The sequence below is a fragment of the Erpetoichthys calabaricus genome, chromosome 5 (genome assembly GCF_900747795.2).
Source record: "Erpetoichthys calabaricus chromosome 5, fErpCal1.3, whole genome shotgun sequence".
In the NCBI taxonomy this organism is placed as follows: Eukaryota; Metazoa; Chordata; class Cladistia; order Polypteriformes; family Polypteridae; genus Erpetoichthys; species Erpetoichthys calabaricus.
Window position 1 is genome coordinate 45,493,520 of NC_041398.2, and position 25,478 is coordinate 45,518,997.

At 35.8% G+C, this 25,478-nt stretch overlaps 1 protein-coding gene across 9 annotated transcripts in view; it reads left to right on the forward strand.

Moving 5' to 3' along the window:
- LOC114651655 (transcription factor COE3-like) overlaps positions 1-25,478 on the forward strand; it is a 402,694-nt gene that overhangs the window by 76,028 nt on the left and 301,188 nt on the right. For all 9 annotated transcript variants that reach the window (XM_051928475.1, XM_051928473.1, XM_028801490.2 and 6 more), the window contains one exon: positions 2,526-2,599. In XM_051928475.1, coding sequence (XP_051784435.1) covers positions 2,526-2,599 — 74 coding nt within the window. The remainder of the gene's footprint in view (positions 1-2,525; positions 2,600-25,478) is intronic.

The window sequence follows — 25,478 nt, forward strand, 5'->3', positions numbered from 1 at the left end:
GTGCCTTTGCGTGTTTTCACCATTGTCATCTGGCCTTTCTCTAAGTAATCATCCCAAAGACACGCATATCAGGGTTATTGATGACCTGCTGTAAGTGTGCCCTGTGATAGACTGGCAGCCCATCTGTGTCCATAATCTGTATTATTCAGGATGCAACTGATACAGGCCCTAACTCCCGGCCAACTAAAATGAGCAAAGAGGATTCTGAAAATTGAAACTTGAATAGCTGGATTAAGTATTTTTTCCTTGAAATCAGGTGTTGTAAAGATTGTTTCGATATTGTAGTACAGATCAATTTGCATATTTCACAGTCTATTGCAGTCATATTTGTACTGCAAAGTACTTTGGGATACCACATATTTAATTTGCACATTATATCTAAGATTAATTGACTGCTAAGATATTTTACAATGCAATTTAATATAAACAGCAGGGATTTTGGAAAATAAGGTGCTTTTGAAATATGTAAACCTATCTGTACAGGAAGTCTTGAGACCAGCCCATATCTTTCAGTGTAGTTGTGAACCATATGTGGCTTTTGAAGTGCAGCGCTCCTCTGTAACACAAGGATCCCACCAGCAGGCAGACACACATTCACAGATCTGTGTCATACTGGCTGCTCTCGAAGGGCCCACCTGTGGTTTGACAAAGTTTCTGAGTGATGGCTTAATCAATAACTTCAATGTAAGTGCAGCAGGACGCTGGAAATAAATAAATGCAAAATAACCATTAGCTGACTCAAGCGGCTGTCAGTGAGGAGAGGTGGCTCTTCATGTCTTTCAGATCTCACAACAAGGACTTCCAAGTGAGCCGTGAGCAGGCAAGTGTATCAGAGATCAGAGTACTCAACCTGAAAATGTTCAGAGGTCGTCTACACATTTCCATACAGTCAAACTTCATTAACAGGTTTCTTGATTCCTATGCTCGTTTTTCTTCTCTAAGACAAATGACATTTAACAGTCACCCTTCCATTTTGGTCGCTAAGCAGGAAACAACTTTTCAGCACAGTTGCTATTAAAAACATGCCTCAAGAATTTCATTGCTTTACATATCTGAACGAGTGCTTGACTACCATTTTTCATGAATTAGCTGTGCCATTGACAGGTTTTATTAATTTTTAACTATTAAGCATTCATAAAGTGAACAGAGGATGTCACAAGGAGACGTCCGAGGTTTTCCCTGCATGGAATGTGCATGTTCTCCTCAGGTTTGCATGGGTTTTCTCCAGTTTCCTCCTGCAGTCCAAAGACAGGCATGCTAAGCGGATTGGTATTGTCTACTCTGGAATGGACTAGTGCCCTGTCCAGGGATTATTCCTGCCTTGTACTATATGCTTGCTGGGTTAAGCTGCAGCTTTCCCGTGACCCTGCTCAGAATAAGCAGGTTTGGAAAATGGATGGATGGGTGCAATCATTTCATTTATAAGAATATGTCTATGATATTTGTAAGGAAGGAATTAAAGATGAAGTCAATATATCATGATTTAGTACTGTATTTTGTTTGGATAGGGAAGCCACTGAGAGGGTGCTACCTTTGGGCTTTAATATAAGATTCAGTGGAAGTCAACTCTGCTGTTGCAATGTGGGTTATGTGACGATAGGCTATGTAAAAGCTTTTTATTTTAAATAAAAAACTGCTTAATTCATTCATTGATTTACTGATGCATAAATAAGATGGATTATTTCCTTAAGTTTCTTTGTTAGACCACGCAAAATATGTACCGTTCCTGTCTGGCAGCAAATTGTTCACTTTCTTATTACTGTCCATAATCAAGTTTATTACATGTTTTTTTTCATCATATTCTTTAGAAAACTCTTCCCTTACTTCCTCCACTTTATCATCCTGATGAATCAAATTAGGTTTCTCTTTTTTATAATAACGTTTTGGTAATTTCTTCATTTTGCATTTTTGCTTCCCCTTTTAACTTTTATTGTAGTATTGTAATCGTCCAAAAATTCGACCTCGAGATTTCGATGAATCTCGACATTTTAGACCTCCCTGAGTCCGATTTACTTTCTCGTACGGAAAGTATTGTAATCGTCCAAAAAATCAATTTCGAGATTTTGATGAATCTCGATGTTTTAGACCTCAATGAGTCCGAAAATACCATTATAACTTGAGTATGCTTTCACTTAGGTCAGCCAAATTTTGCATTCAAGTATGAGGTATAAAACATAGATTTCTATCAACTTATGCTACTTTTTTATTCATGCAGCTGCAGAGTCCAATTTATTAAACTTCACTTTTATAGTAATTGCTCAATATATTATTAATTTGATTTGATTTGTTGTTGATGGTTCTTTAACATGCATAATATAAAAATATAATCATTGTCTTGTAGTTTACTCCTCAAATATCCATCCCCATATCTAAGTATACAAGAAAGTCTAGGGGAGACCACTCCTGATTTTTTCAATAACTTCTGGTGTTTAATAGTTGTTGCATATAATGCAGAACATCATTCTTTGGTGTCTAGATGATCTTTTCCATGCATACTAACTCTACAAATTCCTTTACCTTTTCAGCCCATTATATATGAGGGCCAGGACAAAAACCCGGAGATGTGCCGTGTTTTACTAACACATGAAATTATGTGCAGGTAAGACAAATTGAATATTTTCCTAAAATGTCTGAAAAATATTGTTAACGAGATCCATCACTAGGTTTTTTTTTCAACATTATTGAAGTAAATAGTAACTTTTATTTAATAGGAGCATACAAATAAGAACAATGGCTTGGGACTTGATGATGATAGATAAAAGTTTTTAATTTAGAATTTGTATTTTCAAATTTGCATTGTATGATTTATTAAAAATAGAATTATTTTTTAATTAATTTTGCAATATACTATATTATTTATGGGGTAATTTATTGTTTAATTATTAAACCATATTTATTGTTATTTCATAATATATTGATAATTCATTGTAAGTAATAAATAATATTTCCCAGTACCCTGAGCCTGGATGGACGCGCAAGTAAATTTTTCATGTTGAATTTTTTTTTTTTTTTACTTTATTGCCATATCTACACCACTTGGATGTGATTTGATGATCTTTGTACAAATAAAATACTAAATAAAGCACACAACGCATTTGCAATGGTCATGAATTCATTTACTTTAATTTAGTCCTTAGGTTTCTTCATATTTTAATGCATTCATAGACCTAATCTGATCTGATCACAATAGAGATCAGAGTAGTGATGAACGATTTGTGAATGATTTGTTCTTTTGAATGATTCTTTTCATGTACTGCATGATGTCATTAGGGTATATCATTTCACTGACACTGGTAGGTGTTTAAAGCACATAACCGCCTGAGTCATGAGTCTCAAATCACTTGATTCTTGCATAAATCACTACCTGAGAACCAGTCTCATGATTGTTGTTCATTTGATTTGCAAACGAATCATTCACTTGTGATTTTTATTTTAATTATGCATCTTAAATGTGTTATCATGCATTATGTAGAAAAAAAGGACAATGACATATGAATTCATATTAAATATATAAATAATTAATAAGTATTTATATATTACATACAGTACATATTATATATATAATTATCAATTATGTTAATTATATACATAATTTGATATACATAAATATATCAAAATAATGTATGAGTTACTGAGTTATATATTTGTGATGTGATTGGAGGGGATCCATTTAAATGAATCAAACAAATCAAATGAATCAAAACTAACAATTCTCTTAAACAGTTTGAAAGAATCGAAATAACTAAATCAGTGAAGTGAATCGAAATGCCCATCACTATTGGCCAGAGGCCTGCATTATATGAACAATTTTAAAAGATTAGAAGTCAGGTCTTGTGGTGAGGTTTGATTTTGGATGTGTGTGCACTTGAGCCACCACAATTTAAAGAAATATTTTCCAGCAGACCTTCTAGGATCTTTGTCTACTTGCCTTGGACTGTGGTTGGTTAATGCTCTCTATAAAACAAGCAAAGATTAGTAGGTTTCTGCATCATTATGTTTAAAAGAGACTGATGTGTCAGAGCTAAAGAGAAGTTTGGTTTGTCTCAAAAGCTTGAATTTTGTCTGTAGTTTCAATCATGTTCATATCTAGGGGTCATAGAATCTTATTATTGATCAGTGATAGTTAAAATTAATCGATCATCATTCTAAAGCACAGTTTGATAAAACATTTGCACTAAATAAACATTTTGCATTTAGATATTAATATTTACAACCTAGTTTCTTTATTCTTTAAGACATCATCTAATATACATCTGCTCCTCAAATTATGAAATTAAAAGTGGGAAATCAACATGACCATGCAGTTTTGGATTAGAGATATGCATTCTGATTAATGTTGATACTTCTGTACCCAAAAGCATTAACAAATATATGTTTTGTTAACTGAAAAGAAAAACAAAATTAGACATTTCACAATCTCACCTAACCCCCACAAATATAAACACCCTGCAAAAACATTGTTTTACCTTTATATATGACTTTTGGGTATTATAATACAAATTTAACCAAAATACTCATCTCTATTATTCACATTTTAGATTGCAGTTCTATGACTCGGTCACAATAACTCAAACTTTAACAAAACTATCAATAACAATAGATTTTTATTTCAGTTTTTGTCTTTAAACAGTAGCAATATTTTCCTGCTGCAGTATTTTTGCCCTGAAATTCAAGGTCTGGCAATGAAAAATAAAAGGGTTACATTCTAATAAGTTTTTTTTTTTTACATTTGATTTGGACTAGTGAAATTCTGTTTGGGTGCTATAATAATGTGTGCCTGTATATTGTCATTTGGAGTTTTGTTTTTAAAGCTGTAGCTATTTCTTCTCCTTCATACTCGTGTTTTTCCAGAAGGAGACTTCATACTTCTTCATCTTAAGAAAGCTCATTAGTCCTCTAAAGATGTTACCTTCCACAACGCTGAGGCGCAGCATGTCCCTTGCTGACATTTTTGTGGTTGGTTCTGATATTTATTAGCTTGGATTTCTGAATTGGGATAGTGAGCACAGGGTCAAGATGATTTACAGGATGCTTCAGTTTCATGTCATTCAACATTGAACTACCTGAACTGTTTTACAGAAGTTTGTCATTACAGATTTTGAACAAAACAATGGTGTCCTGCCAGACCTGACTCTTGGTTTTTTGATAGCATATTTACTCACTGACATTCTATGAAGCAATACTCAAATAATGATTTCTATATTTGAATACTGGCACCCAGGATGGAATATTTAACTTTATACACCTCTACTTTAGATAGTAGATACAAACAAGAATTAGTGGAGAAAATCCCTGCAAAAACAGCAAATTCAAGTAATCTTCACAATGAGAGAACCCCAACATGACAGTCAACTGAAGTAGTAATTCTACCCAATTTAATCTGAAAAAAACTTTTTTAGGTTAGTATTTTTCTTAATCATGATGTGATTTTTTTCTGCACATTCTTCTTCTCTAAGACAATACCTGTATATTAAATTGAAATTTAACGGCCCAGCATAGATAAGTGAAATAATTTATGCAGATATTTCATACTTGCCAAAAGCTTAACCTTGCTTGAAAGTTACTCATCCAATCATTTATGTGTTTATTTTCTCATTCTGCATAGTAGGTAGGAGTCTGTCCTGGCAGGTCAGGAACAAACCCTGGGCAGGGCACCATTTCATTTTAGAATGACCTCATTGCCATAACTATGATGATACAACATTGTCAATCAACATATAATTCACATTTCTGGGCAAAGCAGGAAAACTGGAGTTTCAGGACAAGACAAATATAGTCACATTGGAACATTAGATAAACTTTTCAAAAGAACGGACCATTCAACAAAGCTCACCAGTCCTATCCATCTAATTCCTCCAAAATAACATCAAGTCAAGTTTTGAATGTCTCTAAAGTCCTACTGTCCATAACACTACTTGGTAACTTATGCCATATGTCTAAATCTTTCTGAGTGTAGAAAACTTTCCTATTGCTTATGCAAAATTTACCCTTAGCAAGTTTCCAACTGCGCCCAGATGATATTATTGAAGTCATTTTTCAAAGAATATCCATTGTATTCACTAAACTAATTCCGTTTATAATTTTAAACTCTTCAATCATGTTCCATCTTAATCTCTGTTTGCTTAAATTTGAAAGGCTCAGCTCTTTTAATTTTCCCTTATAACTCATTGTCTGCAATCAGCCTATTTGTTCTTCTCTGTACTTCTAGTGCTTCTATGTCTTTTTTGTAGCCTGAAAACTAAAACTGTACATAGTACTCCAGGTGAGGTCTAACCAGTGCATAAAAAAACTTAAGCATATCCTCCTTGGACCTGTACTCTACACATTATGCCATATAACCTAACATTCTGTTAAATTTCTTAATGGCTTCTGAACACTGCTGAGAGGTTGATAGTGACAAGTCCACTATAAATCTTCTGTCCTTCGTACAAGAGGTACTTTCAAGTTTCAAACTTCCTACATGAAGACAATCCAGACAGAGAGTGATCTAGCCTGGATTTGAGCTCTTAATCACAGCATCAGCATGCCAACTTAGTGTAAAAAGGATAGGAATTAGAAGCTTCACTAATTCCTTGAAACTCAAAGCCCATTGGTTTGTTTCTTAAGACCAAAATAATGTGAAAAAGAGGGTGAACCTTTCCAGCAGTTATTTTGTCACTTATATCAAATGATCTAAAGCACAGACTTTAAACTAGAGCGAGCCAGTTTAAAATTATTGACCAGATTCAATTAAATTAATTTTAAACTTTTTAAAATGACCTGCTCTAGTCAATGATCTCCAACAGAGCAAAATTTAAATTGTGTCACTGAATGATTACACAAAAAAAAAAAAAAAAATAACATGGTCTTCAGCTTGATGTTTCAGTGCAACTTACTGCTGGACTCAGTAGACCAGAGGTGCTCTCACAAGACTCTTTTTATTTCATGTGGATAAGAGATTTAGATAGATAGATAGATAGATAGATAGATAGATAGATAGATAGATAGATAGATAGATAGATAGATAGATAGATAGATAGATAGATAGATAGATAGATAGATAGATAGATAGATAGATAGATAGATAGATAGATAGATAGATAGATAGATAGATAGATAGATAGATAGATAGATAGATAGATAGATACTTTAGATACTAATTTAGGCTGTTTCACTGGTTTCAGAAACTTTTCTGCACCTCTACTATTAGGAATAAGACAAGCAAGTTGAAAGGGGTACCTCCAGGTGGTGCATTTATCCAGATTTGAAGTACTTGGGTCAAACAACAGAGTGAGTCCATATGTCTTTTGTGTGTCCACATCCTAAAAATATCCAAAGTAGTATCTAAGTTTCTCCATTGTGAATGAGCATATCCTGTGGTGGACTAGGTTCTTCTCCATGATTAGTTCCAGATTCTGCCAGGATAAGATTGAACCCTACACAATCTCCCACTGCAATAAGCTAGTGTGTAAAATGGATCAATGACTGAACAATGAAATGTTGGAACAATTAAGTTGAACAGTTAAGTTGGAATAGCTGTACTCAACCTCCAGGTAATATGTGCAAACTGTCAAGTGTAATCCACCCGACTTAACTTAAGAGGTTTGAATATACTGTATAGTTGTGTAAATATCAACACTTGTTTGATATAAACATTGTTTAAAGTGTAATAATTGGTAGTGGAGCTGCTGCTTCTGACTTCTTCAATGGTGTCCATTTGCAGCTTTTTTGTTGGTCTTTTTTAGAAGCAGCTGTAACCAGTTTCATTACACTGTGATTAGCCAATTAGATATAAGCTTGCCGAAATATAGCTGAGCAATAAAAGTTTCTACAGGGAGAGTCACAGCAGAAAATCATTGATCATATGCAGAATAATTTTATGAATCATCACAAGTTTAACCTAGACCTCTGGAGCCAATTGGCTTGGTCAAAAAGAAGACACAGCCTTGTGTTCTGATCAATAGGATTTTATATGTTTAACTGGTCCCTTTCAAGTTGAGTATATTTAGCATCTAGCATGCATCTGGGTGACAAGTCCTAAAAATCCAGCTTTCCATATTACAAGCAGCAGCTTTTCTAGTAACAAAAGGCAACCCTCCAATCTGGAATAAAAGAGGAATGTGACAGGGTGACTGTGCCCTGCTGTTAAAGAAAAAAAAATAACCAGATTGCTGCATATCATTAACATTGGTTGAGAGAGCCAAGTTTTGTTTTTTAATTATTTCAACCAAAAGAAATGACATGGCACAGATAAATATTTTCTCTGTTTGTTTATATGTGGATGTTTACTTATGTATTAGCATATTTGTATGTCTGTTGGTATGGTAGTTGTAGGCTGGTAGTTGGTTTTCTGCCAGGGCTTTTTGCCTGGAGCCTCGGCTTCATTAGGGGCTTTGAATGATGCAACATATTTACAGAGCATGGGTGCCAAGAAAAAGAAATTGGATTGAATAGGTTTATGACACTTGTGATGATTCACATTGCAATCGTTGAAGAGCAGTTTATAATTCTTCACATACTGTACATACAAATTGACAAAATTCTTATATCACTTAAGCCTTACATTTCAAAGAAATAAAATGACCGTCATCTTCCCTTTGTGTTTTATGTTAATTATCCTCTCCTGTTGGTGGGTTTTGTGCCCATACAATGTTGAAATGTAAACTCTGCAAAACATTCTGAAGAGTTTTATTACCATATTATCTACAGTATCTTTTATGGAACCTGTTTAATTCAGTTCAGCCACAATTTATTTTTTTTACTTGTGTTGCTTGCTCCAGAAAATAAATCATTTAGGTAAATCAAAATTTAACAATTAGGTTACAGTTTTGGGATATTACTACCTGGAATGTGGAAAGCACAGAGATCCATGGAGATCGTCCTGATGGGTCCAGCATCCTGAGTTGAAAAGCCATGACGATTATCGTCCATGTAGAATTTTCTCATTTTTTTTCTTATTTATGTGGGGTTTCCTCTCGGTACTACTTTAGTCCCTTACCTTACCTAAAAAAGTCATGCTGGTTACATTAATTAATTATTAAACCCCAGTCTGAGTATGGGTGTATGTGTGTGTGAGCCTTGCAATGTACATGCACAGAAAATACTGTGAATATCTGGTGAATCTATGCTAGTGTTGTCATCAACAAAAACAGTTTGTATAATGGATTGACAGAGATCACGTAGGGGCCTATTTTTATTTTGAGGTTTTAGGAGAATAGTCAAGGTCATTAGTTTTTTGATTGCTTACCAAAGTATATGGAATTACACTAAATTTGAAGTCAAGAATCGAGCTTACTCAAAACCAGAAGCACATCCTAAATTGTTAGTTTTTTGAGACCTAGTCTCTCACAGTCTCTTCTTGAACTTCCTAAAGTCTGGACTCTGTTCACAGTCCCTGTCCATCATGTGTCACATAGTGTGTGTATCACCTCCTCATGCTACAAAATGATGGTGCCCATAAAAAATGAGTACTGTACATAAAATGTTATTGAGATGATATTACCAAAAATAATGATAAAACTATTAACAATTACTAATATTGATAATATTAGACACATGCTAGAAAAATAACACAGATCTAACAAGTGTTTTAGAGAGGTGATTATGCTCAGTAACATTACAACAAGCATTCAACAATGAATGGTTTTGGTGAATCAAGTGTAAGGATTTTGTAATCATACTTAAGGTAATAAGGTAGTGATGGAAAAATTGTATTCAGTCTCCAAAACTGATGAATGTGACAAATACATTACCAACGAAAAGGGACACAACCACACACACAAAAGCATACATACATAGAAACAAGTATATATACAATTATCGATAGATAGATAGATAGATAGATAGATAGATAGATAGATAGATAGATAGATAGATAGATAGATAGATAGATAGATAGATAGATAGATAGATAGATAGATAGATAGATAGATAGATAGGAAAGAACACATTCAGAATTGTAAATATGACTAGCTTATTAATAACCTTGCATGCATGAACACTTAGAGCACTTGTTATTATGACTGGCTGTTCATTCATACAACCAGTGAATAGAACATAAGGACAATATAGACGAGAACAGGACATTCAGCCCCACAAAGCTCACCAGTCCCATCCACTTGATTGTTCCAAAATAACATCAAGTCAAGTTATGAAATTCCCTAAAATCGTAATGTCTATCACACTACTTGGTAGCTTATGGTTTTCTGCGTAAAGAAAAGCATCCTTTGTGTCTATGCAACATTCACCCTTAACAAGTTTCGAACTGTGTCCCTGTGTTCTTGTTGACTTTTTTCAAAGTAAAAGGCTTGATCCACTGTACTAATTTTATTCATCATTTAAACATTTCAATCATGTCTCCTCTCCTATCTGTTTCGGATAGAATCGGACCCTAAATCTAGTGGTGTCAGTGTGAATGATCATGTGCTGTTTGTCAGAATAAAGGAATATGAAAAACATCTACAAAGGTGGCTAGCATTTTTAATCACACTGCTTGTCTTTTTAAGGCAGTGAGTGTTGTATATGGCCCGAACAGAACAGCTCTGTGTACCAGTAATCTTATAAGACAACTGTCTGCAGGGCTGTATGTTTTTGAACCAAGTAGGTTTCGTACCAAGATGTTATGAAGCCAAGAACGACAGTCTCTACTATGCACCTCTACATGTTAGTGAGAACATATATAAACATCCAAAGCACTGGTGAACTTTTTACACAAGACCTGAAATGTATTGTGTCCACTACAATACAAACTGTTGTGCCACATCACCAACCTAATGAGCTGATTACTCCAAATAAGCAAAAACCGCAAAACACATTACTACTTGACTATATTTGCCTAGCCATTACTAGTCTTCAGACTCATTTAAACGTTTACTTCTTATTTAGTAACCAAAATTGCATATCTTTGGCATGCGTTTCCGTGTGTACCAGAGCATTTATTTAGAATTAAATCATATCACTTTGTCCCAGCCTGTTTTAACAATATGGAACAGGACAACAAACCATAGAGTGGCTTTGCTCCAAATTCAATAAGCTGAATAAATTAAGAGCATTGACACAGTCTAATTCAACAACCCTAGGCAATCGCCGCCATTATGGTTAAAGTGCCAGGGGTTATACTGACATCAAGCAGTTAAAGATAGGACGGTCCCAACAAGACATCAATATAATAGGCACTCTTTCTGAAATGAAATAGAAAGTGCATAAATTAATTACAGCTTTAAAAATTATCAAGTTGCATAGCAGCACTTCTCCATTTCACAGGACAGAAATATGCAATAAATGTCATCATATCTACTGTATCTATAACATCATGAGAGATTTTCAGAGGAGATGCAATAATTTTATACTTCTGAAGTAAATGGGGAAGAAATGATGGGCTTTCTTCTAACAATTTAATAATTGCTAAAGGTCTAAAAACTGTGATCTGTACAGTCTCATTAGGTTGTCCACTGTATTTTATTTTGCCTAACCTAAAATGATCAAGAGTTCCGTACCTCAGTATTTACACCAACCATAGCTGATTCCACTGTTGAACTCAGGTGCTGAAGCCCTAAAATTGGATTAGGTCAGTTCGCTATATGAATGGATGGAAGGATGTTCTGTATATTGTGGCCACCAGGGGGTGCACCAGAGAGACACACAAACACATGCCAGGCACAAATCCAGCAACACACATTTTATTTTCTGCTGTGGAAATCCTTTAGTTTGTTTACCAGCGCACAGCACAGTACAAAGCACCAATAAACACAGCACAGTTTCTTTTCTTCTCTCTCTCTCTCTCTTTCCATCTTCTGCCTTTACTCCTTCTCTGGTAAGCTTCATCTCTCTTCCTCCAGACTCTGACTCCCCAAGTAAAGTCGAGCAGTCCCTTTTATGCTGCGCCTGGGAGTACTTCAGGTGGCCCACCATCATTATCTGGAAGTACTCCTAGGTCTGGTGGAAGCCTGAAGTAAGGATCTGCAGCGCCCCCTAGCAGCCCCAACAAAACCCAACAGGGCTGTATTAAACTCCAACATCCCATGGAGCTCTGTGGGATTCCCAAGCAACACTGCTTCCACTGGGGTGCTCCAAGCACACCTGCTCCCCCAGTCCTTTCTTTACGAAGACCTCCTGGTTGGGAAAGGGCCCCGGCTGTCTATCGTAATATATACAATATATTGGTAATAACAACAAAAGATTTATTTCTATGGCACATTTTTCTATAAAACATGTAAAATAATGAACAAGTTTTACAAGATGATAAAGAAAAAAATGCAAATAAAAAGAAAAATTTATTATAAATAAATGTATCAATAAATAAATAAATATAATAAATACCAAAGATAATACGTAAGGACAAATCAATACACACTTACATGATGCAGATAAACAAGTAACAGATAGAGTCCTTAGTAATGGAAAAATTGCTAAATTCATTTTTTAATCTCTAATGATTATATTGATAAATGTGATGCTATGTGCAGAAGGCCATTGAGGACAGAAAAGTAAGATATTGGATAAAATAAACCAAGGCCAAAAGACCACCCAGCCCCAACTAGGTACTCTTCAAAACAGAAATGTGCTTAAATACTTTCCTATTGTTTTTAAACTAAATGTTAGAAGGTTCGATGCAATTGGTTTCATTGATAGTTGGAACATCCCAGGCAGCTGAAGACTATCTTGATCAGATGGCAGTGGTGTAAAGTGCAACCAACGGAAAAGAGCACAGAGAATAGTAGAGGTTAATAATGATTACATATCCAAGACATACATCACATTATATTGTGTACATAATTTATACAAGTGACACTAAGAAGTAGCTATGAAAAAGCCAAATTCAAAAAGTAGTTTTCAGAAGTTTTTTAAAATGTTCCATGGTGTTAGCTAAACAAAACATGTAGCGCAAGGACTCTTGGCCTCTATAAACCTTCACAGTACCTCAAACTTGATCCAAATGCAACGTATACGTACCGCCACCTTTTTATTTACAAATAAAGCACTGCTAACCTCACTCGTGGTGAACCTCTGTTCCCTCAATGTGCAGTAGACGTTGCATTCTTGTGTGTTAGTTACTGGTATCACTTGCTATGGATTTGTGCACTGATAGCTTTGATAATATCGATAGTATTTTTTATTCTGTTAAATGCACTTTGTGATGTGCCTTTTATTTCAAAAGGTAAACAAATGTTGTTTCTAATACTTTGCACTTTTTTGATTTTATGCACTTTGAGATGTGCCTGGGTCAGATATGACCAAAATGCTTATTTTTTTATTTCAGAAGTGGAAAAAATATTGCTAATACCTCAGATTCTGTTCAGTTATTGCTTTTTTGTTTTTGTTTTTTTATTCACTTTTTGATGTGCCTGTGTTGGATGTGACCAAATTTAATAGGGAAACTGTGACTAAACATTACTTATTTTTTAATACATTCTTCTGTGTTGGTTTAAAATTTGCCATTACCTGCTGCTTACCAGCCACTAAAAATGTGTGGCACAGCTAAATGTCTTGGTTTGAAAATCTGGCCCAACTAACTTTGTACTTGAATAGCCCTGCTGTATTCTTTTATTTTCCAGTATTATATTCCTGTAATTAGCTCTATCTAATGTATTACTAAACTGAACTGACCTGTACTGAGATTTCTCAATGGCACAATGTGAGTGAGTGTGAGTGCATGGCCAGCTAATGGCCAGTATAGGATTTTCTATCTTACACTTATGTTATGAATGACCATTTCTAGTCTTTTTTGAGCCCTAAACGACATATGACTTTTAAGGCCAGCACCGTGTCACCCAACAGCAACATCACATTATAAATATGTAGCTTGGCAGTGTTTGGACAACACAAGGTTTATCCATAAGCTGCGTTGTATGCTCCAGACTTTTTTGCTTTATGTTCTGTCCTCTTTATGTGCTGCCATGCATTTGTATTTATTCCATCCCTCTTATGTGCTTCAAGTCTATACTTCTATTGTACGTTTTATTTTTTGATTTATTTTCTCAGCATGTTCTCTAAACTTGTACTTCCCTCCTTACATTTCCTGCTCTGTACAGCTTCAGAATGCTGGTGATACTTGTTCAGTTAAACAAGTTCCAGGTCTGGGGAGCACGTCAGCAGTGTTCACATGCTGTAGCAAAATTTACCACACTGGGAAACAGAAAACCTTGGCTTACCCTGAAAATAAGTGCCTGCTTTTTCTTCTTCCTAAGAAGACCATAAAAATACTTCCAGCTGAAATGGAAACAAAAAATGCAGTGTATTAGTATCAGCACTCAATGATCAGAACAGCCCATCCTTGAACTTTGTCATTTTTGAGGTTTCTGGTTGAAGGTTTTAGCCGGATAAAACTCATTAAAACACAACCAAATACGAAATATTAAAAAGGGCAAAATATTTCAAGAACATCTGTAAAACATCATTTTTTAGAAATTTCTGTCAACCTGCCAGTTGCCAGAAACAAAACACATTAAGAAGTCTGCTTTGAAGGAACCTTTTTGGAGATTTTTAAACTGCAAGCAGTATTTCAAGGAGAATGAATTTGTGAAAAGCTGAACTTGTAAATGAATATATTACTGCTTTGTAGTTTGAAAGGTTTGTAATGTAAAAAAATGAGTGGCTATAATGTTTGAATCCACAAAAAATTAAAAGCTATGATGAAAATAAGGGTAAAATTATGCAAACTGCTAATGCTATAGTCCTGTAAATTGTGGTAAACTATTACGAAGAAATCTGTTCATTTAGAGGAGCAACTTGACTGTTTAAGAGAAACACCAGTAAATCCAAGAAAGTTTTATTTTGATAAACATGATCCACTTGAACACTTAGGGAACCTATTACGATGTTCACAAAGCTTTTCGATGCCACAAATGTCTTACACGTGTAACCACATACATAATTTAATGTTTCAATAGATTTTTACAGCACGAATATCTCTCTTGGAATAGTACATCACAACGAAGCAGCCTTCGCCGGAACCAGAATAATTTCTATTAACTCCTGCACAACTTCTCCACATTTTCATTCCTTGCACCCTTACATCCAAATATTCTGTTTCACTTGGTTTATTAAAGTAGTTTTTGTGATCATGAGTGTATATGTAGTGTGACTTTACTGCTTGCTGTGATGTATTGTAGTTATGGATTTGTACACATGCACTGAGTTCTCAGTGAAGAATGCTATACAAAAATAAGTTCATTTGAAAATCATTTAGCTTTTAACTATTATAGAGTTTTTGGGAGAACTGTTATCCTAGGTTACTTATGCAATCATTACTGATCACATTAGTTCCATATTTTTTCTTTTTCCATTTGGGGCATAGGCAGGTTAAGTGGCTCAGTTGTGGTCAAACACCGAGTCAGGGCCAGGGGTTAAACCAGCAGGTTCTGCATTTAAGCTGTGCTACATGGCCTATTATCAATACAGCAAAAACATAATTAAGACAAAAGAGAAGTTTTTTATTTCCTTCCTATATTAAAGTCTAGCATGGCTAGCAAATGCATTTTAGCAAAGCCGGTGTTGTTCAGTAAGCTTTATCAGGTAGTCACAGAAGAGGTGCAATTTGATAATGAAGGCCAACCAAATGGAAAACTTTGTTTTTCTCAAGAATCCCACTCATTAATCCACTATGACGCTAACCTGATAATTCTTTTGGGATTATTTTTAAGCATCTAAGATGCGTCGAGCAGTTCTGCCAAGATTTTTTTTACTTTCTACACCTTAGTTCAATGGGTTCCCAGGGATGTGGTGTACTCTTTGAATCCTCTTTGTTTATAACACCTTGTTCTCTGTTTAAGAAAATTGTCACCACAGTGGCACCACTGGGCTTCTAATGCTAATTAGTCTCTTGGAACTTTTTGCTAATGGTTCATGCTGCTAGGGGAATAAATTAGAGTGGCGCAAGCCCTAGTAACAGTCACTAAAATAAATACTTTCTAGCCTATGGGTTCAGAAATTAAATGTATTCTTTTAAATGATTTATGGTGAGCATTTATAATGTTTGTTCATTTGCTGATTGCAGTGATGACAGCGGAGGCAGAATGTTCAGAAGGTGCCGGGAAAGACTGCTCATTAAATGTGTGTGTGTGTGCGCGTTTGGATGTCGTCAGGTTACACATAATTAGGTTTGGTCATAATAGGCAACACCTTAAATTATACGTCTCACACCGTAAATGAGCATCAACATCATTGTTTTCATCTTTGCTGCACCGTTTTGTTTGTTGACTCCAAACTTGATAATTGATGAACTTGTTTATCGAGGGATTTTCAGGCAGAGCTAGTGTTCAGCTGGAGTGAAGTGGTCAGTCACTTGGCATTTGACGGAGCTCGAGTTACAGTAATCCAATTCAAAGAAACAGATGGATGCTTCTTCCTGTAAAAAAATAAATAAATTCTAAAGTTAACCATTAGAAGCCTGAAGTGAGCCAGCTTTTTCTATTTTTATTATTACCAAATATTATCATTATTTGTCTTTTTATTCATGGTAGCGTTAGTAGTAATAGTAGTAACATCTTTCATTCCATAAACATATAAGGATACAATTCTTGAAAAACATTATTTATTTTACCATACCACATAAAGAATACAAAATTCTGTTTTCTCATTTGCCTTCAGTAAACGAACCAACCATATGAATCATATAATAGCTTTTAAAGCATAAATCTGACAGATAAAAATGACTTGCCTATTTGTGCGTATTGTTGAATATCTCAAATAAATTTTGAGTTTTCTTGAAATTGCCATCATAATTGTTCATTCTGAGCTATTGCAATTTTACTCAAAAACTACGTTGTTAATGGCGAGGCATCACTCTCACGACTTTCTCAGGTTGTCCTTCCACAGATGGCAGATTTAGATTCGGAGCCACTATTTCTGCTGCTGTGCCAAAGAAGATTTGGCTGCTTAGCTTGTGACGTCGCTTTTCCTGTGCAGTGGCCCTCTATCAAGTCCTGGCTGTGTGTAAAACCAGCTGCATATGTCCAGTTTCATATCTTAAATGATTGTCAAGTTATCTTCAAATAATTTCCTCCTTTGCTTTGAGATATTTCAAATGTCTTCAAAATCGCTTTCCTTATAACTCCGTATCTTTACAATCAATCTTTGTGATTGTTATAAGATATCGCAAATGTATTCACAGATTTTGTAAAGTACTTTTGTTTTTGTTATTGAAATATTTCAAATGTACTTTAACAATCTTGGTAAATCTGATAAGTACATGTATCAAAAATATGCAAAATCCTTATTTTAATTAAAAAAAAAGGCTTCCTTTCTCTTTCACAAAAATACATGCAAAATCATTTAAGTTTGCATGAATAAAATCTATCATCATTTAAACTTCTAAGATAACCATTTCTTTAATTCCATTATTAAAACATTTAAAATTGTGTCCTTTCAGACATTAAAGCATCTCCTTTATGACTTACAGAAACTTGTCAATATCGCAGCTTCCAAATGACTTTGCCTGTTATCGGATATCTAAAATGGATTTTGAAACATCTTGAAATATCTTCCAATTTTTTGGATCCTAACAAGAATTGTGGAGGGTTCATGAGAGTATGCCCCACCAGTCCATATATGTTTTGTGGACTTTTGTGGAAAAGCACACAGCCACATCCCTCAGGGTGTCCTGTGGAGGTGCTTTTGAAGGATGAAGTACCATGCCTGCTGTTGTGGGCTATTTGGTCCCTCTACAACCTGAGCAAAAGCTTGGTCTGCACTGTAAGTTAAACTCAGTCACAGGGCGCACTCATGCACACACCCATGTTCACTCGTATCAACCAGGTTTATTTTAACGTAACCCTTATACCATTATGATATAGCTTGAAATTGAAACACGAAAAAATATTTCAAAACACCTTCCAGTCTACAGTATTTCAATATTTTAGGAAGCACATAGCAAAAACATTACAGGGAAACAAAATGGAGTAGTGGTTAAACTGTGTAGGCCCTGCAGTGGTCTGTGCCCACATTCAACACTGGTTCCTTCCTTGAACCCAGTGCCAGTAAAATAAGCTACAGCCCTATGATACTGAATTGAATTGAAAATGCTAGAATATTTAGCTGTCTCAAAAATGTGCAGGAAATTAATTTTAGATATGTATTAGGAGGGAAGGATATATTGAAATGCATTTATGATAATTCTAAGTGGACTAGACATTAACCTGGGCTCTCTTGAAATATTTTAGATATATATTTGCAGTATCTTAGAATCTACCATTAACATCTCAAAGTCAAAGTATTTCAAAGTTACCTCAAAATGCTCTCCTGCTCATTTTGAGATGTATGCAATATACTGAAGTAAGTGAATCATTTTTAAAACGTCAAGGCTGGAATTGGACTATCCTAGTTTCAAACTGATAGTCAGATACATCATTGTATGTCAAGATATCATGAAATAAACCTTAGTTCCTTTTGAGGTATCTGGCATGTAGTTTGAATTAACACGTGTGGCCACTAGAACTGCTTTTGCCATCTTTGAATCCAAAATAAGAGTCAATGTAATGTAGCAAAAGAGTATTTTTATTCTAAAAGTGATCACACTAGGAAAGGTAAAGAATAAGGAGTAGGTAAATGAGGGAGGTTAATAAACACAACAGCCCTGCACTACAGGTTCCTTCTCTTGTTAATAATTTGTAGCATCTAAATCTGCTCTAAACATTTCCTGTACCTTCCGTTGGCATCTCTGGCTTCTCTTCCTCCTCCCAGTTGCGCTCTTCCGAAACCCTATAACTCAAATCCAAGCCCAAGAACTTTGTGGCTGATAGGTCCTTTTATATCACAGCTCATGACTACTTCAAGGGTTTGAACTGAGACCATGGACACCAGGCTAAAGCTAGACCTAATGGCACCTATTGTCTCTGCAACCCTATAGAGGCCTACTTACAATACATAGTAGGGTCTCACACATGGTCTTAAAGAAGTTCCCTGCTTCCAGTCATGCTGAGGAGTGTTAAACATAATGAAAGGTAGTGAGGCATTCAAATAAGCCACCAGAGCAGGTCAGGATCTCCAGTAGCCTGTCCAAAATAGCCTCACCCCAAAGGAGCCAGCCACCACCAACTATTAGCTGCAGGCTTCAGCCCAAGTATGTCCCAAATTGGGGGAACTATCTTTTAAAGTTTAAAATAATTAATTTAAAACCCACAATATCACACATGCCTCACAAGAGGGAGAACTCATGAAAACTCTGGCTTTTAAAAAAAGTGAGAGTATTGACAAAAATGAAGTACAAAATCAAAAAGTTCTCATGAACAACAAAATTAAGTAAAGTCTAATAAGGCTAAAAACATAACACAATTAGTACTTTCCCAGATTATTTCTGTTCGTATACTCTGAGTGATTTGATTGACTTTTTGTAGTAATTAAAAATCCTCTGATGGAACAGAGTTGTAGGTCTATCAGTATTTGTATCACAGAATTACCACATTCCCTGTTTTTTTATATTTTTAGTTTCCGAATCATTCCTTCCCTTAATGAATGGACTTGCTTTTCCACCTTTGTTAAAGTTTATAATGTCAGTTATGTGCCTGATTTACCTTTGTCATGAATTTATGCCTGTACACCACATACGTTTATCTTCTTCTTATAAATTTTCAAGTGGTGAGAAACTGCTTTTGAATTTGAATTTCTTTTTTAAATGAGAATGTGTTGTTGTTGTTTAACACTGCTGCTCTTAATTTTAATTTTGCTTGCACAATTTTCTTCTCACTGCAGACCTGGTGACTGCTCACCATAACTGAGAGATGCTGTCATTTGTCAGGGCACCATCAGAAAACATGGAATGAAAACGAGTCATCTCACCATCACCCGTAATACATAGCAGAGAGCTTTTATGCCATGGCAGAAGTAGTTTATGGGGGCTTCGCTACCTTGACTGAACAACCTCCTCAGTTATGGATTAAATGTCTCCTAACAATTTGTTCACTAAAAATTTTATTTTGTCAGTGGTCAGATAACTACAGTACTGTATATACTCACGTATAAGTCAGGTCTTGAGACCTGAAAAATCAATCATAAAATCAGACCCCGACTTATACGCCTGTTCAAAAATGCGACACTTAAATTTTTTTTTTACATCTTCTTGCCTCCTCCAATCTTGTATCAGTTTCTCAGACGCATTGAATTTTGTTGCAGCAGTGCAGTTACCAATTTCTTTCGCTATTTCAAAGACGTTTAATTTAAAACCAGCTTCATATTTTCTCCTGATCGAGCGCTCCATCGTAGATAAGGGATGCTCTTACGATAAAGGTATACGAGGGTGTGAGATACAAAAAACACAAATTAGTGCAAACGCTGCTTCAGAATAGTTCTGGTATTACCGTGTGGTCACGTGGCATAATAGAGAGAGAGAGGTTAGGAGCACGCGCTGATACAGCGCATTGCCGTACCCACATAGACAAAAAAGACTGTGTGCTACGTGGTTACTCTCTCAGGTGGGCGTTAGCATAACATAATCTCTTGGACCAATAGCGTGTGTTTTCCGCATTCGACTTATACGACCAACATTATAAAATACCAGAAATTATAAGGTGAAATCAAGTCCCAACTTATCTGTGGGAGAATTTACCCGCGAGTATATATGGTAATCAAAAATCTTCCAATTGATGCCTTCATCCATCCACTTCAAACCAACTCCGACTCCATTCCACATTCAAGCATTACAAGTGCACAGAAAAACAACTTTTCAAATAATTTTTTGTAGTAAGTTCTAAACATTCATGTATGAGAAAAAGAGAAAAGTGCATTTCAAGCAATTTTATTTTTGCTTTGAGTCTGTATTGTTTATTTAGCAAGCCAATCACTCTTCCTAATTATAATGGTTGATATTCCACATACATATCTCATTTACAAACATTTATAAATATATTGTCTAGGAAATCGAAGGCTGCATCCACACTACTATGGATTCATTTAGAAAGGGTGTTTTAAAAACAAAAACTATTTACATCTATAGTAATGTCTTTCACATCATTTCTGAAAGTATCTCCACTCACACTAAAACATCCAAAAATGCATATGTCATAGACGTTCACCTACAGTGGTCATGTAAGCATTGATGGAAACAAAAGGAAGAATTGTCCTACTTGAAAGGATGGTTACACCACCGACCACATGATTTATTGTAGAAACCGGTATATTATTTTTCCTTTGTTCCTGTATTGTATGCAGCATTCAAACTGTAAAAAATGCAACATACAGTACATGCATACAGATTAGCAGCATAACAAGTACCAAGGAAAGAAACTTCTGCATGTCTACTATGCTGGAATACGGTTTTCTTCCCTGAAGGGTGATCAGTCATGGAACAAGACAGCGTAATGAGCAGAAAACAATTAGAGAAGGGCCACCTTATAAACACAAACAATTCAGAGAGTGATTAGAGTCTGCATTTTCACCACACTATATTTTCAATCATTCATAATACAGCACCAAGTTGGTGTTTTCAGAAGTTTACAGCTCTGGAGAGCATTTTCAAAGGTCTCCATTTCCAGGGGTTAAAATACTGGGGTAGTGTGGATGAAAAGAGAAGAAAAAAAGAGCAATGTCTGCCTTTTCAAATGAAAATATAGTGTTGTGAATATAGCCTAAGAATCTGCTAAAGCAGGTAAATGTTACAAGAAGTCAAAGATACAACTAAATTATGTTTTGTTTGAGCAGAAGATATCAATAGGATCAGGAAACAGCAGTAATTAATATTAAGTTGTAGTAGTGAGTGAATGATTTTATTTCACCATTTGAAAGTAAAGTTTTACTTTGTTAGTTGCAAGTGAAATATTCTACCCACCATTCACAATTTCAGATGCTTCCAAATGGGCATCATTTATTGTCTGTCTCTTAATGTTTCATCGCTTAGATATGTAATGTTCAGATGGTAATAAATTAAGGTTGCCATTTGTATAAGCGTTTCCTTTGATGTTATTTGTGTAAAAGGGTCAAGTGAGCCCGCTGGAAGGAGAATTAGTGTACAAAAGTATGAGTTGTGTCATTGCTCAGAGTGAAAAATTCTGAATGGCTATTCACTTTTACTGTGTCATCAAACAGATTTAATACAATGCCTGCCATCCAGGGAATGAAAGGACTCGAAGTAAGTGTACAGTTAGTGTGGGCATATGTATAGTGTACAATAAACCTAAGTGACTATTTAGGGAAGGGCAAACACATTAACATGGTCTGATTTCCCAATCCAGAAAGAAATATCTTCCTAGAAAAGAAATGCCAGGCATTAGCGCTAACCTCCGCGCTATCATACAGCCCCCAATCCCAAGTTAAATTGTGGCAATTCTGTACAGCATGTTGGGAATCAAAGGGTTAATAAGTTGTAGTAACGATGGATTAAAAGGTCATTGTGGATAAAGACCAACAGATGTGGTGTATGCAACAACCAGAATTGGGAAATGCTGTCTTATAATCTGTGCTATTTATACAGCCTGGGGCTCCCATAATGCCCTTTCATATGAAAATGGGACTCACCCCTTCTGAAATTATCGAGAATATTATGTGGGAAAAGCCAATGAGAATATCCGTGTTTATATAGAGGAGAGTTGAAATCCTTGTTGCTTTGGCAGAAGAGTATTCTAGAGGGAGTTGGTCAAGTTTGCAAATGGACCCTGGGAATCGAGCAATCGCATGTCGGTAGATGGGTGAGAGGTGACATGTTTATAAAACTGGACTTTAATGTCCTGTGCTTGTCAGTGGTGCTCACTTGGAAAAGTGCTATAACAAATAAAGAATGGCCTGATTAATAAACAAGCTGCTGTGAAACAGGGAACTCTATGTTTATTTATTCAACTGTTTTTCTTTCTTTCTTTCTTTCTTTCTTTTTTATACAAAACTCATTGTCCCTTGGGTGTCCTTGAACACAGAAAGCTGCAGCCAGGATGTAACTCAAGCATTTCTTATGTTAAGCATTCACTGCCAAATGTTACAAAATATAAATCATGTGAACCGAAAGACTCCTGAGCAGCTCATTTTTAAATTCATCAGTGATGCTGATCCATTTTTTGCTCTATGCCCCACAGGGCATGGAGTATGTGGTTGATTCTTTACCTCTGTTACAAATTGGCCCTCCTAAATAAGTGCACTGCAATTTTATTACTTCTCAGCATGCATTTTTTTCATAGTTTCAGGCCTGTATATTTATTACCTTTATTTTGTAATCTGTGTATTCTGGTGAGGGACAACAAATGGATTAAAATAATCCTAACTACCCTTATCCCACTCCAGGGCATTCTGAGGCCCCATGGACTTTATAGTCGCTTTAGTGTGTCCTGGTTCAGTTCCCAGTGTGCTGTACCAAGTTCACATCAAGCAGGAGGGACCAAGAGGCACCCAGATACCATAACTCCCCTCAAATGACTTCTATCAGTTTGGAAGAGCACTGACTCTGCTTGTGACTGTGAGACCCTGCAGAGAAATCTCACTTCTGTCAGCTGTATCCTTCATTTTAACTAGTATTGATTGGCAAAATTCACCAAAGCAATTTTTCACAGCCAATATGCTGTGTTCACCGGTGATCTTGTTTGCTGAATATTTTCCTGGAAATTTACTGTGTGGCCGGCTTAAGTAAACATTTATTCCCAGCACCCCATGTTGCTTTGTGAGGCTATTGGGATATTACAGAGTTGTAGCAGCCATGTACAGAACTTTCATGCATGGTACTGTAAGTGTACTCCACCTTGTATTTTATATCATTGCCCAATCTGCTTTGCGCTTGTGTGTTGACACTACCCACTTGTATTCAAACCAAATTTACACCTCACATGAATCAAATAAACAAAAAACTTGCAGTATTTTGTACCTCCTGGCTAATTTCTCGTGCCATATTAAAATAATAACAATAAAAATAATTGGGGGCTCTGCCCCCTATTCGCTTCACTCGCCAAACCCCGGAGGCAGGCACTGGGCTCACGACTGAGCTGCTCAAAGGGCATTGGGGTGCTCCTCTATTAGAGAAAGTGATTGCATTTAAAGAGATGGTATATAAAAGAGCATGAGGAGTGCAGGAGGAAGACAGTTTGGTCATTAGTTATTATAGATACAAAATCAGTTGCTTGAGTATTTCGCTATAATTGTCTATTTTAAATACCAATGAATAGTAAGATGTAGTAAAAACTAAATGAGTAAAAGTAGAAGTTAAAAAAGTAAAATGTAATAAAAAGTAAATAAAAAATTTAATTACTTTAATGCCTCATCAAAAACAATATTATGAATTACTTTATCCTTTAACTTACATTTTATAAACGTTGGTTTTTCGCATTTCTGTTCGCATGGTAGTCAGGATATTTTTCTCTTTTTCGGTTATTGGAAAATTTTCTTTGTTCTTGATTTTTATTTTCTTTTTTTCATTAACAGCTCTTGCTGCTGTATTTCTATCGCAATCTAAAATTTGACGTTCTTGAACAGATAATTTGCTATTCTGCCTTGCCATTATAACCAACTGTGTTGGAGGGCGAGTTAACAGCACTGAGAGTGTCACAGGGTGGTAGGGAGAGAGAACGTGTGCAGTAGGAGTAATGATTGTGGGTGAGCGGTGTGGAGGGGAGTGGTCAAGGCTGAATAATGGCAACACGATGGAAAACTTTTTTAATATAATAGAGAGATAATAAATGATTTATTACTATTTACAAGGCGTTTCTATCTTCTTGTTGGAAAAAAAAGCAAAGCATCTGCACAGATACATGTGAAACAGAAAAAATGTTCCAGCTGTGTTTGAAGCCACTACAGTGGAACCAATGGAATGAGCCAGTCGCATACTGCCATTTTGTGACACAGCCATTCAGTGTCCTGAAGACTGGAACTCTGTTTGCAAAAACGATTTTTTTTTTTTACTAATTGCTACTTTGAAGCCATTTGCTGTATTTTGTTCCTGGTTATCGTTCTCTCTTCATCCTTTGTCTTATGAGACATGGTTGTGCTGTAGTTAGCACTGCTGCCTTACAGCTCAGGGCACATAATCAGTCCAGCATAGTTGACAGGCGCCACCCTAACCCACAGGGGACACTTAAAAGACCATTGCATCCTTATAAGCCACACAGAACAGAACTTGTTCAGTTCCACCTTCTCCATTGACTTCAATTCATTTCACTGTGTTTGGCGACGTTCCTGAACATTTCTGTGATTTTGCCAAAGTCACAGTGAAGCAAACTCCATGAGGTTCACTCATCACTATTCAGGAGCATAATCTATTATGAGCATTATCTATGGTTACATAGCTAAACATATAACCTGAGAGTTTTCTAAACATTACAAACAGAGCTGATCTCAACAGCAACTGGAGCAATGTCAGAACATACTGTACACTGGATTGGGAACAGTCATAAATGCATGGGCTGGAGTTCACTTATACAGTGGGCTTTGGCGTCTCACTTGAACCTGGTCTATATACCTTTGGGGTACCCAGAATGTGAAAAACATGCCAGCATCACTCCTGTGGCTGAGCTTACTGTGGATCTGAACCTAGTAGGTGTTTGACAGTAGAACTAACCACTGCGCCATTGTGCTGACTTCTCTTTATTTATGCACCAAAA